This window comes from Podarcis filfolensis (genome assembly GCF_964270895.1).
Source record: "Podarcis filfolensis genome assembly, chromosome: 10".
NCBI classification, from domain to species: Eukaryota; Metazoa; Chordata; class Lepidosauria; order Squamata; family Lacertidae; genus Podarcis; species Podarcis filfolensis.
The window spans coordinates 19481503-19495736 of record NC_139612.1 but is presented as its reverse complement, the minus strand read 5'-3'; the positions used below and the strand labels follow the sequence as shown (position 1 = coordinate 19495736).

The window sequence follows — 14234 nt, the reverse complement described above, 5'->3', positions numbered from 1 at the left end:
TAGTACTGGCTGCCCCTAAATATTCCTAAATACACATGCTGTTGCAAGTCATATCTGGTTTTAAAAAATAAACTTGTGTGCAGTATTAGTTTCGGGGGGGGGGGGAAATATATATGCATTTTTATTTTTAAAATGTAAAAAGAAAAAACCACCCGTAACCACATATTTTCTGAGTATGGTGTAAAAGAGAGGTAAGGGTCAGGATACTTGCAAGAAGCTGTTCAATTAAGTCTTACACAAGATGTGCAAACTGAGAGATTACCCCTCTTTACTCCTAAACATTTAGCCTCTGTACCACTTTTTATTAATATTTGCTGAAGCTATAGCATGGCTTTGGCACCCACATTTCCTCTGTATGAGCGTTAAGGAAAGGTTAACTCACAGCTAGAAAGAATCAAGTGAGAAAGGTAATTTCACAGGCAGAAACCTCTGGATTTACTCCCTAGGGGTATAAATGAGAGGAAAGAAGGAAGGGAAAGAGGACCAGGGAAAGGAAGCTTTCAGTGCTGAGAATGGATGTGAAATGGGGGAAAGTGGGGGGAAAGCCAGCCAGACTGTGGCTGGGAGGAGCCTATGACACAAAGTTAATAGCTCTTCAGAACCGTGTGTACAATTTTACTGCAGCTGTCCAAGGCAGGGTGTTTATGCCATTTTAAGAGCCATCTTCAGATTATAACTGCTCAAACAAATTTAAATGAAGACATAATACACCTATGCAAAGGTGGAAGAAGGGCAGATACTACTCTGGATAGGAAAAGCAAGAAGTTAGTAAATGCAAATTTGTTAAATGCATCAGTTCAAGCATTCTCTCTACTAAAAGTCACGATCTAGCAATTAATACCAAGAAGGGAACTATTCTGAAGGTGTAAATGCTGCTTGTTTGTGTTCAGTGTTTTTTTTAGCTGTTCATGTTAATTAGTGGCTTTTTTTGTATACTGTGGATTCTGTTCCTATGAGGGTATATGATTAGAATAGTTACATCTACCCTTGACTTATGAAGGGTTTTCTTTTTTTTAAGGCTTGTGATAGAAAGTAGTAATTAACCCCGAGCCTAGTAAATTTCCAGCCTTTGAGATCAAAGGCAAATACACTAGCTCCATAATTAGCTTTGTATGCTACAAAATTAGATTCCAGATGAAAAAAAAGGAGCCTTTATTAAAACCCATGAGCTTTGTAAAAGGGAAAATGACTTCAGTAGAATAAGAGCCCCAGATTGCTTTGGTTAAGGAATAAACAAGATGCCTCTTTTATGATAATGCAAATATTGGCGCTGTTTCCACATTTTGAGGCTTTGCTATAAGCAGAATATTTCTGTGTGCCAAATGGTGTGGGAATTAAAAAACCCACAAATTGCTTGTTTGTTGATGAAATGCATAGAGGTGAATTCTGAATATGAGAAGTAAATGGAGCAATATGAAATTTGAATGCAAATACCCAATCTTGGGCTTCGTATAGGTGCATCTCAACACATGTTTTTCTACTGCAGAACAAGCTCTTTCTTCACACATTACTCCTGTATTAACACACATATAGTGTCCAGAAGCAATATTGTCTCACCCATGTCTCACCTTTCACCCCACCTTCAAGTGGTCACCGACATTCTTTTCCTCAAAAAATTGCAGGTTTTTCTGTTTCCCAGCAGTGAATATTCCACTAAAACAGCAACTATAGAGCTTTGTCTCCTCACATATATAACAAAAAAGCATTATTTATTAAGCAGAACACATCAAGTACCACAATTTTTATTTATCAAAATATGGTATAATTTGAGAAATATATTATCGCTTCCATACAACTAGGTGTTATGAACTTCAGAGGAAATTACAAACCTTTCATGTTGGTTAATATTAATAATTTAACTGTAACTTTGTCTTCAGAGACAGCGGGAGATGTTGCAGAAGATATATCAGAAAGATTGTGCTAGTAAACTATTGGCTTTGTTCGCTCTTTAGACTTGTGTAAACTTTCAGAGACCTGGTGTGAATGGCTGGGTTCTGAATCTGTGTCCATGGCAATCTGTTCAAAGTATAAAGGGAAATTACAATGGTGTTAACCCATGAAAAGGGTTGGCTGTTTTCATGGAAAGCTGTCAAGACCTGCTTTGCATTCATATAGCCAAGTTAATCAGAGCAGTGAAGAGTAAAAGATTTCTATTTCAGAAGTGGCAGTGGTTGTTGTTTTTTAACCAGGTCTGTGGCGGCATTATAAAATGTCTATTGCATTGCTTAAATAAATTCTCCTCCATTTTGACTCCTGGATCTCCTCTCTTTACATTATGATCTGCACAATATTTCACCAGCACAAATAGTTAAATAGGGGTTTTTCAACCCCCCACCCCCCTTTCTTTTTGCTGTCAGGCTGAATGAGATAATTGATTTGAGAAATGTACTGAAAAGTTGGTGGAGAATAAGAGGGTCAGATAAACATCTAATTTTCCATTTGCATCCAATTGACATAAAGTAAAAACATAAGCATGTCTCATAAGACCAGTTTCATTCCTACTTGACTGATATTCTGGCTGTTCATCAATGTTTCTGGCATCATATTCCCAGCATGCTGCCTCAAGGAGAAGAAAGTGAACTTGGCCTTGCAAAGACTGAGGCTGGGTCCCCACACTCCTATTTCCTGCACTGGGTTTTTAATCTGTGTTCACAGGATGTTATCCAAAATACATATGCATCCTTTGCTTTGTTATAAAACGTTACCCTTTGATGGTGTGGTTTCTCAAACCATCTTCACAGTGATTGCAGTCCTTAAGGTAATGAGACCCCTGACCATTAGGTCCAGTCATGACTGACTCCGGGGTTGTGGCGCTCATCTCGCTTTATTGGCCGAGGGAGCCGGCGTACAGCTTCCGGGTCATGTGGCCAGCATGACTAAGCCACATCTGGGGAACCAGAGCAGTGCACGGAAACGCCATTTACCTTCCCGCCAGAGTGGTGCCTATTTATCTACTTGCACTTTGACGTGCTTTCGAACTGTTAGGTTGGCAGGAGCAGGGACCAAGCAACAGAGGCTCACCCCATCACGGGGATTCGAACCGCCGACCTTCCGATCGGCAAGTCCTAGGCTCTGTGGTTTAACCCACAGCGCCACCCGCGTCCCTTAAGCCATTCCTAATAAAGGTCTACTGATGTGAACAGCTTGGTGGTGGTGGGGAGCTGTGAAATGCACAAGGAAAAGCACAGCTGCATGCTAAAGCAGTCATATGAACACACCCTAAGACTTTTGTAGGGCTTTGCCATGCAGATAACATAGCATGCTTCCAGATGGAGGTAAAACCCCAAAATATAATTGAACCTGCCAGCCGACTGTGGACTAAACTGCAGGTCTAGAAGAGTTTGGATTTGATATCCCGCCTTTCACTCCCCTTCAGGAGTCTCAAAGCGGCTAACATTCTCCTTTCCCTTCCTCCCCCACAACAAACACTCTGTGAGGTGAGTGGGGCTGAGAGACTTCAGAGAAGTGTGACTGGCCCAAGGTCACCCAGCAGCTGCATGTGGAGGAGCGGAGACGCGAACCCGGTTCCCCAGATTACGAGACTACCGCTCTTAACCACTACACCACACTGGCTCTACATTCCATCCTGACAACTGGTTTGATGGGACAGAGGGTATCTGTAGGAGGGGGGGATATGGGGTGGAGTGGGTCAAAATTCTCTCCTAGATCTAGCTGATCCTCATAGTTGCTATTTACAAAACCGTAATGGTATGTCCCCACACTTTCTCAATAAAGGTTCCATTTTCTAGTTGCAGAAAGTTCTTGGGCCTTTCCAAGACTATTTCTATCTGGCTGTGGAACATGGATAGCTTAGTGCAACACTGCTATGACCTTTCTGTTTACAGTTAGCTAATCTGAAGCCTGTAAGAGAGTGTCTCTACACCGAAGAGCTTCCTGTTTAAATAGAGGGATAAATAGAGTACAAGATGACAATTGAAGAAAGGTCATGACTTCCATTATTTGGTTCAACAAACCAAAATGAGACTTTTTTGTTATGTCAGTACCATGAGATGTTGTAAATGTTTTTGCTGTTGTGTTAGTAAAAGGGTGACATAGTATTGAAAAGCAAAGTTTATGTCTATGTTGGTTGTTTCAAATACTGTACCTTTGTAGAGAAAAATATATCTGAGTTTTGATAGCACTGTGGCGTCCCTATAATCTTTTAGATTTTGGTTATATTTTGTATGGATTTAGTAGGGCCCTGGATAGACCCAGGACCCTCAAGGTAGCATATTTATCTCACTTTCTGAAGGTTTATGGATAGATTTGGATTGCTTCATTTACCTCTGTTTTGATTCTGTAATATTAACTTGCTGTGGTCCATGCTCAAACTCAATGTGTATTTTTAAGCCTAGCAGTTGCCTGTGGGTGAGCAGTGTCGAAACAGTAACAGTGTATAGTTGTTACTTTGTCTCTCCATATTTGGTGGGACTGAAGCCACCAGAGGCATGTGCTTAGGACTGGCTGGAAACTGAGGAGTTGTGGCTGGATACCAATAAGTGGGCACCAGGAGAGATTGGAGACTGACTTGGACGAAGGTATCAGTGATCTGGGGGAGCCTGGGAGAAGCTGCAGGACAGAAGAGTGAAGAACCCATGCAGAAGGAGGGAGAGAGTCTGGTGTAGAGTCAGGGTCTTCCACACCTCCTCTTCCTGCCCACAACTCTCCTGCTCCACTGTCTTCCAGGACCAGGAGAGGATTGAAGTCAGAGGTACAGAAACAGATTCCACACAGTTGGACTCTTCACCTGCTAGTGGGCAGCTCAGGTGGGGAAGATACATAAGCTGAGGTTCGAGGTGGGGCCTCTGTCTTGTTGCAACTGCCTCATTGGGTGCACACTTGAGCTTTCATGAAGCAAAGTTCTGGAATATATGTGTGCATCATACCTGCTCCAAAATCGCCCTTTGTCAATTAAAAAATATATTTCTATCCACCTTTAGGACAAGCCCTCCCAAGTTAGCTTGCAGTAAAGAAACATAATAAACACAACAGCAGATTAAAAACACACATGGGGGCAGCAATAAAAAGTTTGGTGGAATGAATTTAGGAAGCGGGGCAAAGTGGAGCTCTTGGTGGAGAGAAGTCTACAAGAGTAGAAAAACCATTGAAAAGTCCTTTTCCGCAGTATCTCCTAGCCTAGTTGACTTCAGTGGAGAGCCAGACAGCAGGATCTCTGAGGTTAATATTAGGGCCCTGGTAAGGTTCATATGGATACAGTTGGTCTTGCAAAAACTCTGAACCTAGACCATTCAGGACTTTAAAAGTTTGCATAAGAACCTTACATTTAGCTTGAAAACAAATGGGTAATCAATGAACTTAGGCAATGAATTGATTACTAAAAACACCCAGTATAAGTGGTCTTTTTCTCAGTAGATTCTGTTTGATCCAGTTATGTGTGTGTTAGAAGGAAAATCCATAGAGGATTCTCCCAGTACTTCCTAACACATGTACGTATTACAAATACCGGCCCCTGCTGGGTGTGTGTGGACTGCAACTAGCATATGCCACTAGTCACATTTTTGTTCATCAAACTGAACATGATGGGAAATGTTGAGCCTTTGTTAGATAGATTTGTAAAAACTACTATAAACTTGTAACATTCAGAGTACTACTCCTTTCTTATAACAAAATAATTTTACATTCATATGTCTGATAAGATGAATACATAACATGCAGTTATTTTTTCTACAGTTAAATTTGTTTAATCAGTTTTATTTTTAAAGTGCATTTTTGAATTTGAGCTGCTTTCACAATGAATTTTGTCTGGCTAAGGGCTGGCATACAGAGTAGGTTTTTAACCACTGGTGAGACATTCTCCCTTTAGCCACTCCCATTTAGTAGCCTAAATGCACACCACTTAAGTTTGTTTTAAAATACAATAAGAATTAATTAACTAAAAGTTTGTTTTAAAACAAAACACACTGATAGAATATGTTCCTATTACCACAAGTGCATCACCTGCGTTGCCATATTTCTGACGACTTAAAATATACCTATAATATCAAACGAAATTTCAGTTTATGTCCCCCATTAATGGAATTACTTTGGACTAAAGTGCATAGCAGCAGCACTCTTCATAAACTATATTATATTATTAATTAATTAATTAAATTTCTATACAGTGGTACCTCGGGTTAAATACGCTTCAGGTTACAGACTCCACTAACCCAGAAATAGTACCTCGGGTTAAGAACTTTGCTTCAGGATAAGAACAGAAATCGCACTCCGGTGGCACGGCAGCAGCAGGAGGCCCCATTAGCTAAAGTGGTGCTTCAGGTTAAGAACAGTTCCAGGTTAAGAACGAATTAAGTACTTAACCCAAGGTACCACTGTACCACCATTTATCTGAAGATCACAACATAAACATACAAAATGATAACACAAAATACATGATAAAACCAAACCAAACAATAACCAATAACCGTCCTCCCAAAAACACATTTTAAAAGAACATAGAATGTTAATAAGACAAAGGCCTGGTTGTAGAGAAACATTTTCACTTGGTACCTAAAGATATGTAATAAAGGTGCCAGGCGAGTCTCCCTGGGGAGAGCATTCCACAAACAGGGAGCCACTGCAGAAAAGATTTGTTTTCGTGTTGCCACTCTCTGGAACTAACATGAAGAAGAGCTTCAGAAGACGATCAAAGGGTCTGGGTTGCTTCATATGGGGAGTGCCAGTCCTTGAGGCACAGTGGTACCTCTGGTTAAGAACTTAATTCGTTCCGGAGGTCCATTCTTAACCTGAAACTGTTCTTAACCTGAGGTACCACTTTAGCTAATGGGGCCTCCCGCTGCCGCTGCGCGATTTCTGTTCTCATCCTGAGGTAAAGTTCTTAACCCGAGGTATGACTTCCAGGTTAGTGGAGTCTGTAACCTGAAGCGTTTGTAACCCAAGGTACCACTGTATTGTGGTCCTGAGCCGTTTAAGGCTTTATAGTTCAGAACCAGCACTTTGAATTGGCCTGGCAGCCCGTGTAGTTGGGTCAGTAGTGGTACTATATACTCAAATCGGTGCCACTCACCTCAACTTGGACAGCTGCTCCAGAAGGATACCATGGTTGATGGTATTGAAAGCTGCTGCGAAGTCGAGGAAAATTAACAGGGACACATGTCTCCTGTCTCTCCCCCGACAGAGGTCATCATCCAGGGCCACCAAAGCAGTTTCTGCGACAAAACAGGGCCTAAACTTTCTAGAAAATCAGCTTCCGCCAAGAGCAGCTAGATTAATGTGCTCCTTTCAGTTTCTCAGCTTTATCATGGAAAAACTTCCTAGTTTTAATTAAATTAATATTTAGCCTAAATTAAATATTTAGATTAATCTAGTTATTAATTAAATTAACAACCCAATTTATGGATCCTAAGGAAATTATAACTGACAGGCATTTAGCAATATGAGTTTGCCTCACTTGCCAAGCAAGAGTGTGCCATTGTAACTATGCCAACACAAACCACAGCTATTATGTCAATTATAGCTAAATATATTAATTGTTGAAACATGTTCATTACACACAAGGGAAAGCCTACAAGGAATGTTTGGAAAGGTTTGTGCTAAACTAAGCAGTCTTTGCCTCTCCATAGCTCTTCTCTCTCTATGTCTGCATGTTGAGATGCTCTGCCAAGCAGAACCCTGTTATGTTTTCTCCTAATGATAACTCCCCAACAGAAGGTGACCTGGGCACCCTTAAGCTTCCACTGTTTTTTATTTATTTCACTGTCGCTATAGGTGAGATATTGAATAAAAAATTTCCTTTATAAGTTTTGTAAATTTTCTAGCAAAACAGCTTTGCTGTTCTTCAAGCTGTCTGCTTCATACATTCGGACTTCCTGTTTCCTCTACACTTTTACCTGTTTATCCTTATTTGTTTGCACAATGTTTGCAGGGAGGTTATACAGCTTCAGCAGTTTGTGGAGAATTAATTTATTTGTGGAGACATTATATGACATTTGGGCACGGGTTGAGGGGAAGCAGGTTTGTTGTTTACGAGTACCAAATCAACTTCGACCTCCTTTGTAATGTTTTGTTTTTAAATCTTTAAGATGATATTTTTGTTTCCTATTACTTATTTACGTTGCTCTGAATGTATATTTTATATTTGACTTTCTTCAGTAATGTTTTGTTCTATGTTTCTTTTACTTGATGTTTTAATGTGTTGTAAACCACTTTGAGATTTTCTCTCTCTTAAAAACAAAGTGGTATGAAAATGAATAATAATAATAATAATAATAATAATAATAATAATAATAATAATTGTAAAACCTGAAATTGCTGGCTTATGATCAGCAATTAAAAAAACAAAAAAACCAAACACCCCTTTATGATGACCAATTAAACAGTCACAAAACAATGAGAAAGCTTTTGAGTATACCAGAACTATTCATCAGCCTAGATGATAAGCAAAGAGGAAGGAGTGAACCAATACTGCTTGCCCCTGCGTAGACCTGTAAGATCAGTTTGGGCATCTTGGGAAATTCTTTTTATGGCACTGCCCCATGCAGAATCTCATAGTGCAGAAATCCAGAAATGGGCATTTTCTGCTGTTGCCCCTGTATTGTGGAATGCCCTTTGCTGAACCATCAGTTGCATCAGGTTTCTTGTGAAAGCTTCTCTTTTAGCCCAGGCTTTCCCTGACCCATGAAATTGGCCCCTGTTTTGTGTGTTTGAATCTTCCGAATTTCTGTTTTATTCACTTTCATATGTTTTTATGCTCTTTTATATTGCTGTCTTACTGGTTCTAGGTTGCATATTTTAAAAATATACAGCATTGTGTATTTTTAAAATATATTGTTTTTTAGACTGCACACTGCTTAGGGATTTTTGAATTATTAAATGGTGCATTAAAAGCTTTTAAATAAAATAAACAGATACTGTAGGTCAAAAATTCATTTTTGTTGCATAGCCTTAGAAGAAGCTTGGCTATGAGTGTGTGGCTTGTCATGAAGACTGCCTGCGCTTCAGAATTTACCACTGCACAACTTATGTTAATTACGTTTCAATATTGTGTGAATGTAGAACAAAGGTAGCACATTGACACTGATATTGTTTCTTTTCTATTTTGTCTCTGTACTACTTGATGCTGACATGTTTTATTATTGCTTGTTTATTTTAGAATTTGTTTCTGGATATATTAGACAGCAACGCAAAATTATTGAAGAGGTTGACTGGTCCTATTCAGGTAAGTGTACTATTTGATATTTTATGACGGTCTGTTATTATAAATAAGCAAACTGTCTTTACAATGCAAACCGAATCGACTGGGTAAAAATGTGCTCCCACATAGATTAAATCTTAGCTACTAAAAGCATGAAGAGATCAGGGAGTGTTCCGTATTTGGTCTTGTACTTAGATTTCCCCTTCCTAAAAACAAAACCTGAAGTTCAGTCCCTGCATGAAACAAGAGAGGAACTTTCTCAACTCTTCTGCTGGATTCCTTATTGAAAATGAATGAATAACTTTCTAAAGTTGAATCAGCAGGGGAACCAGGGTGTGTGAAACCAGTGTGTTTTTTATTCTGAGTACCTGCATGATAGGGACGCGGGTGGCTCTGTGGTCTAAACCACTGAGCCTCTGGGCTTGCCGATTGGAAGGTTGGTGGTTTGAATCCCCGTGATGGGGTGAGCCCCTGTTGCTCAGTCTCAGCTCCTGCCAACCTAGCAGTTCGAAAGCACATCAAAGTGCGAGTAGATCAATAGGTACCGCTCCAGCGGGAAGGTAAATGGCATTTCAGCAGGAATGTAAATGGCATTTCCGTGCACTGCTCTGGTTTCACCAGAAGCAGCTTAGTCATGCTGGCCACATGACCCAGAAAAACTGTCTGCTGACAAACGTCGGCTCCCTTGGCCAGTAAAGTGAGATGAGCACCGCAACCCGAGTCGTCCGCGACTGGACTTAATTGTCAGGGGTCCTTTACCTCTTTACCTGCATGATTGTGCATTTACTGCCATAGTTTGGCTTAATGTGATGGGTGGACTGGGCCTTTAAGTGCTTCAGTAGTGGTCCAAGTCACCATCCTATAAATCAGAAATCAGTTAGACTGATGCTCTATTTCAACTTTTTCTGGAGACATTCACAAAAAAGGTGCAAAAGAAGAGACTAAATTAGATTGAAGGCCCAATATATTGTTGGGGTGCAGTCATGCTCTATGTCTTCCTTCCTAATCTTTGTTCTGCATACAAACATGGGAGATAAAAACCCTGCTAAAGAATTATTATAGGTAGGCTTCGCACAGGATTTCAGCATGCATTCAAGAGAGGACAAAATTTCCCCTCAGGTTGCGAAGCACTGGCAGATCTACTTTACAGCTGTTTTTATAGCCTAAGGGCTTCTACTGCACACCTGCAGATCTTTTCCTTTCCTTGGTGTTCAGACCTGCAACTGGATAATATGCAAGTGGATTAACTCATTGTCTACAGTTCCTAAATGATTAAAATCTCAAGACACCTCAGCTGAGGTATTCAGATACAAAGCCATCTCTTGGGCATAGCCATTTCCTCTTAGGAGACAAAGGTTTCTACGCCTAGCCCAATTAAACTATTCTTTTGGACTGAGTATGCCTTTGGAGTTTTATTTGTGCAAGAAGTCCTTTTGTTCTTATATTTATATCATGTAAATGTGGATATAGTATCTTGCAATGTGATTGAAGAGACTTTGAAATTGTGTAAAACATAGGATCTTTACATAATCAAGAAATAAGGCTGAGAGATTATTGTATTGCCTGTACAATCTCTAAGACCTGATACTTCATTTCTGCATCTCTTATTGTCTGCTTGTATTTCTTTTGCCAATTTTTGTTGTTCCTTCTTGCTATCTCCTCAAAAAAACCTGAACATTTTCTAAATAGCTTCCTGACTCTGGTAATTGTCCATTTACATAAGAATTGAAGTTGATAGCACTAGCAGCACTATTTCCAGTTGGTTCAACAACACATACTTTGCACCAGACATGGTCATCACTTCATGGATGAGTGGCATTTTAAGCCATGTCTCCACATATTACTCCAGTGAAATACACAACACTGGCTTAATAATATATTACCTTTGCTGGAAATGCAAATCACTGATAGCTAATATATCATAGCTGTCAACTTTTCCCTTTTCTTGCAAGGAATCCTATTCGGAATAAGGTAATTTCCCTTAAAAAAAGGCAAACGTTGACAGCTATGTTCAGTATGCAAGTGACCTCATCAAACTACACCTGTTTTGTGTTACCTTATGATTCCTTCCACCTGAAAAGTTCAGGTTATGGATGCCTGCCATATATCATCAGGAAATCTATTGCACAGAACAGGGGCATCATAATCCTTTGGTGTGGTGTTTTGCTACTTGAAGCAGGGTTCTACGTATCTTGAAGGTGCAGTCCATAAGCATGCTAAAAGCCTACCAACAAGGACTGCCCCCATATGAACTGACCCAGCCACTGCAGTCATAATCTGAGGCTCTTCTCCATGAGAGTTCCAGAGGGTGGCAACATGAAAATGAACCTTTTCTGCAGTGGCTCCCAGTTTGGGTTATGTTCTCCCCAGGGAGGCTGGCCGGCGCCTTCCTTACATATCTTTAGGCACCATGCAAAAACATTCCTCTTCTCCCAGGCCATGGGCTAATTGAACAAACTGCGGCCTTTTAAACTGGAGGAGGGTATATTGTTTTTGTTTGTTACTATGTTATGTATGTTTGTGTTTTTATATTGTAAACCACTCTGCAACCCATGGATGGAGGGCAGTATAGAAATCTAATAATTATTATCCTATTATAGAAAAGTTGTGGCAGAGCTGAAGTTAACCTCAGTCTCAGCCAAAAACCAAGGGACATAAGAGAAACTAAGGCTTCTGCGACTGTTATAAAAAGTTGTGTTTTCCCATGATTACTGAGGTAGTGTAGCTTTCAACAGAAGCTTCCTGCTTTCTTATGCAAATAGCATTTAATTTGTCTTTCTTGCTTAGATACAACGGGAGGTCATGCTTAGGTTTTTGCTACTGAAACAAAAACATTGACTTTCTTGCCTTGTTTTAATTCAACTGAATACACAGCTGATGTTCATAGAATTGGTACTTTACAACTTGTAGATGCAATTATAACCAGTGGTCTGAAATTCTACCAAGTATCAACAACTGAACTTTTTAGGGAAGTGCAGGAAATACCACAAAAGGAAGCCAACCCTTTTAATTCCATATTACTATATGGCTGCTAGCCAAACCACATGTTTATTGGACTGTGGTGAACTTCATACAACCTCTTACAACTCTGAATGGTGTTCTCAACCATGAATGTGCTAGAAGAAAAGCTAACCTTCCAACTCCAAAAGCTGAAAGTCAGTCACCAAGTTCCACTTGGTGAAACTGGAGAGTTTCATTTCTTGCAAATGGAAGTCAAGAACCTAGGGACATATCAAATCAGGACCGGCCCACCCATGAGGGGACTTGTCCAGGAGCATGTTCTGGAACACGTGCATCCTGGTTTTGGGTTTCCAAAAGTTGGACGGTATGCCACCTCTCACATGCACACCATGAACCTGATCTAGGTCATCCATCCCCATGGCTGTTACATAAAAACAACAATGATCACACAAGGCTAATGATATGATTGATGACACATCTAGTTTGCCCCGCATAACTCTTTAAAACTGCTCTCAGTAAGCGACTTGACTTACAAATAGGCCAGTTATAGACATTTATGCATTGATGCTTTTGAATTACATTGATGCTTTTGAATTATGGTGCTGGAGGAGACTCTTGAGAGTCCCATGGACTACAAGAAGATCAAACCTATCCTTTCTTAAGGAAATCAGCCCTGAGTGCTCACTGGAAGGACAGATCGTGAAGCTGAGGCTCCAATACTTTGGCCACCTCATGAGAAGAGAAGACTCCCTGGAAAAGACCCTGATGTTGGGAAAGATGGAGGGAACAAGGAGAAGGGGACGACAGAGGACGAGATGGTTGGACAGTGTTCTCAAAGCTACCAGCATGAGTTTGACTAAACTGTGGGAGGCAGTGGAAGACAGAAGTGCCTGGCGTGCTCTGGTCCATGGGGTCATGAAGAGTCGGACACAACTAAACGACTAGACAACAACAACAGACATTTATGCAAAACTATAATTTTATTACAGTCATCATGCAGGACAAAAGAGCAATTCTATGCACTCTACTTGAGAGTAAGCTCCATTGGGCCTTGCTTCTGCTTAAAAAACCAGAACTCCATGCACAGGGTTGTGCTGTACCTCACAGATTTCATTTCAGATCAGTGAAGCATTTAATTCCCCCGTCTGCCAAACATCCCTGAAATAGTAGTTAAAATATGTTTTCAGATGTCCACAGTTGTTAAATCATGAAGCAAATTAGGAAGTAGACATCACTGTCCATTAATCTAATGAAAACTATGTAAGAATTCTAAGTAATGTAAGTGGATTCTATACTTGCAAAGCAATGATCATCTTTAAAATACCCCTAGCTAGCAGAACAATAGTGACAGGGGAACCCTGATAACTTTTCATCGTCTTTCAATTTAATTCTGTACAGCAATCCACAGTACTAATTACATTTTTGAATGCAACTTTAATCTTTCCTTCTGTCTCACAAAGTGTACCAGAAGCATTTATTAGATTATCTTAGACAATAATTTGTTTTCAGTGTTTCTCTTTGTTATAAAACATTTATGTTCTCAGTAGAGAGTTCAGCAGCTTGCTTCCATATTCCAGAAAGCACAAACCATTTTGCTAGTGATATTCTGTACTTTACCTTTTCTAGGTATATATATATTTTTAGAAAATGTGAGAATACATTTTCTCACTTTTCCAATACAAAAGTGTTAATTGTAATATATTAGGAAATAGAAGCGTTAGGTGCTTTGGCTTCAAAGCTATTTATCTGACATATTGGACAAGAGACTTTTGTAGTTAAGTGATGCATAAATTATTTATTTAATCCTCACAAAGCACTTAATTTTGAGGAATGATGAATTTGTAAGGCAGCTGCAAAATCTTTTTATGCAACGTTATCACGTCTCAAGGCATAGTATAATCCAACTGAGAAGACGATTCACACATAGTAGGTTTTGAAACCATGATAGCACTTGCAGGAAAAATGATCTTGTAATAGTGCTACAAAAGTATGATAGGACACAGTTTTGGTAAAATGAATCTTATGTTTCTGCTCTTGACAATTTAGTCATAATTCTGAAGGAGATATTTTAACAAAAATATGTAAGAGGAGATATAATAGAAACCAAAATAGCTTGAAGCAG

The 14234-nt window shown here is 39.7% G+C and overlaps 1 protein-coding gene across 6 annotated transcripts in view; it reads left to right on the top strand.

Moving 5' to 3' along the window:
* Positions 1 to 14234, top strand: part of PTPRZ1 (protein tyrosine phosphatase receptor type Z1) — a 105753-nt gene that overhangs the window by 19763 nt on the left and 71756 nt on the right. For all 6 annotated transcript variants that reach the window (XM_083574272.1, XM_083574270.1, XM_083574271.1 and 3 more), the window contains exon 2: positions 9110 to 9175. In XM_083574272.1, coding sequence (XP_083430398.1) covers positions 9110 to 9175 — 66 coding nt within the window. The remainder of the gene's footprint in view (positions 1 to 9109; positions 9176 to 14234) is intronic.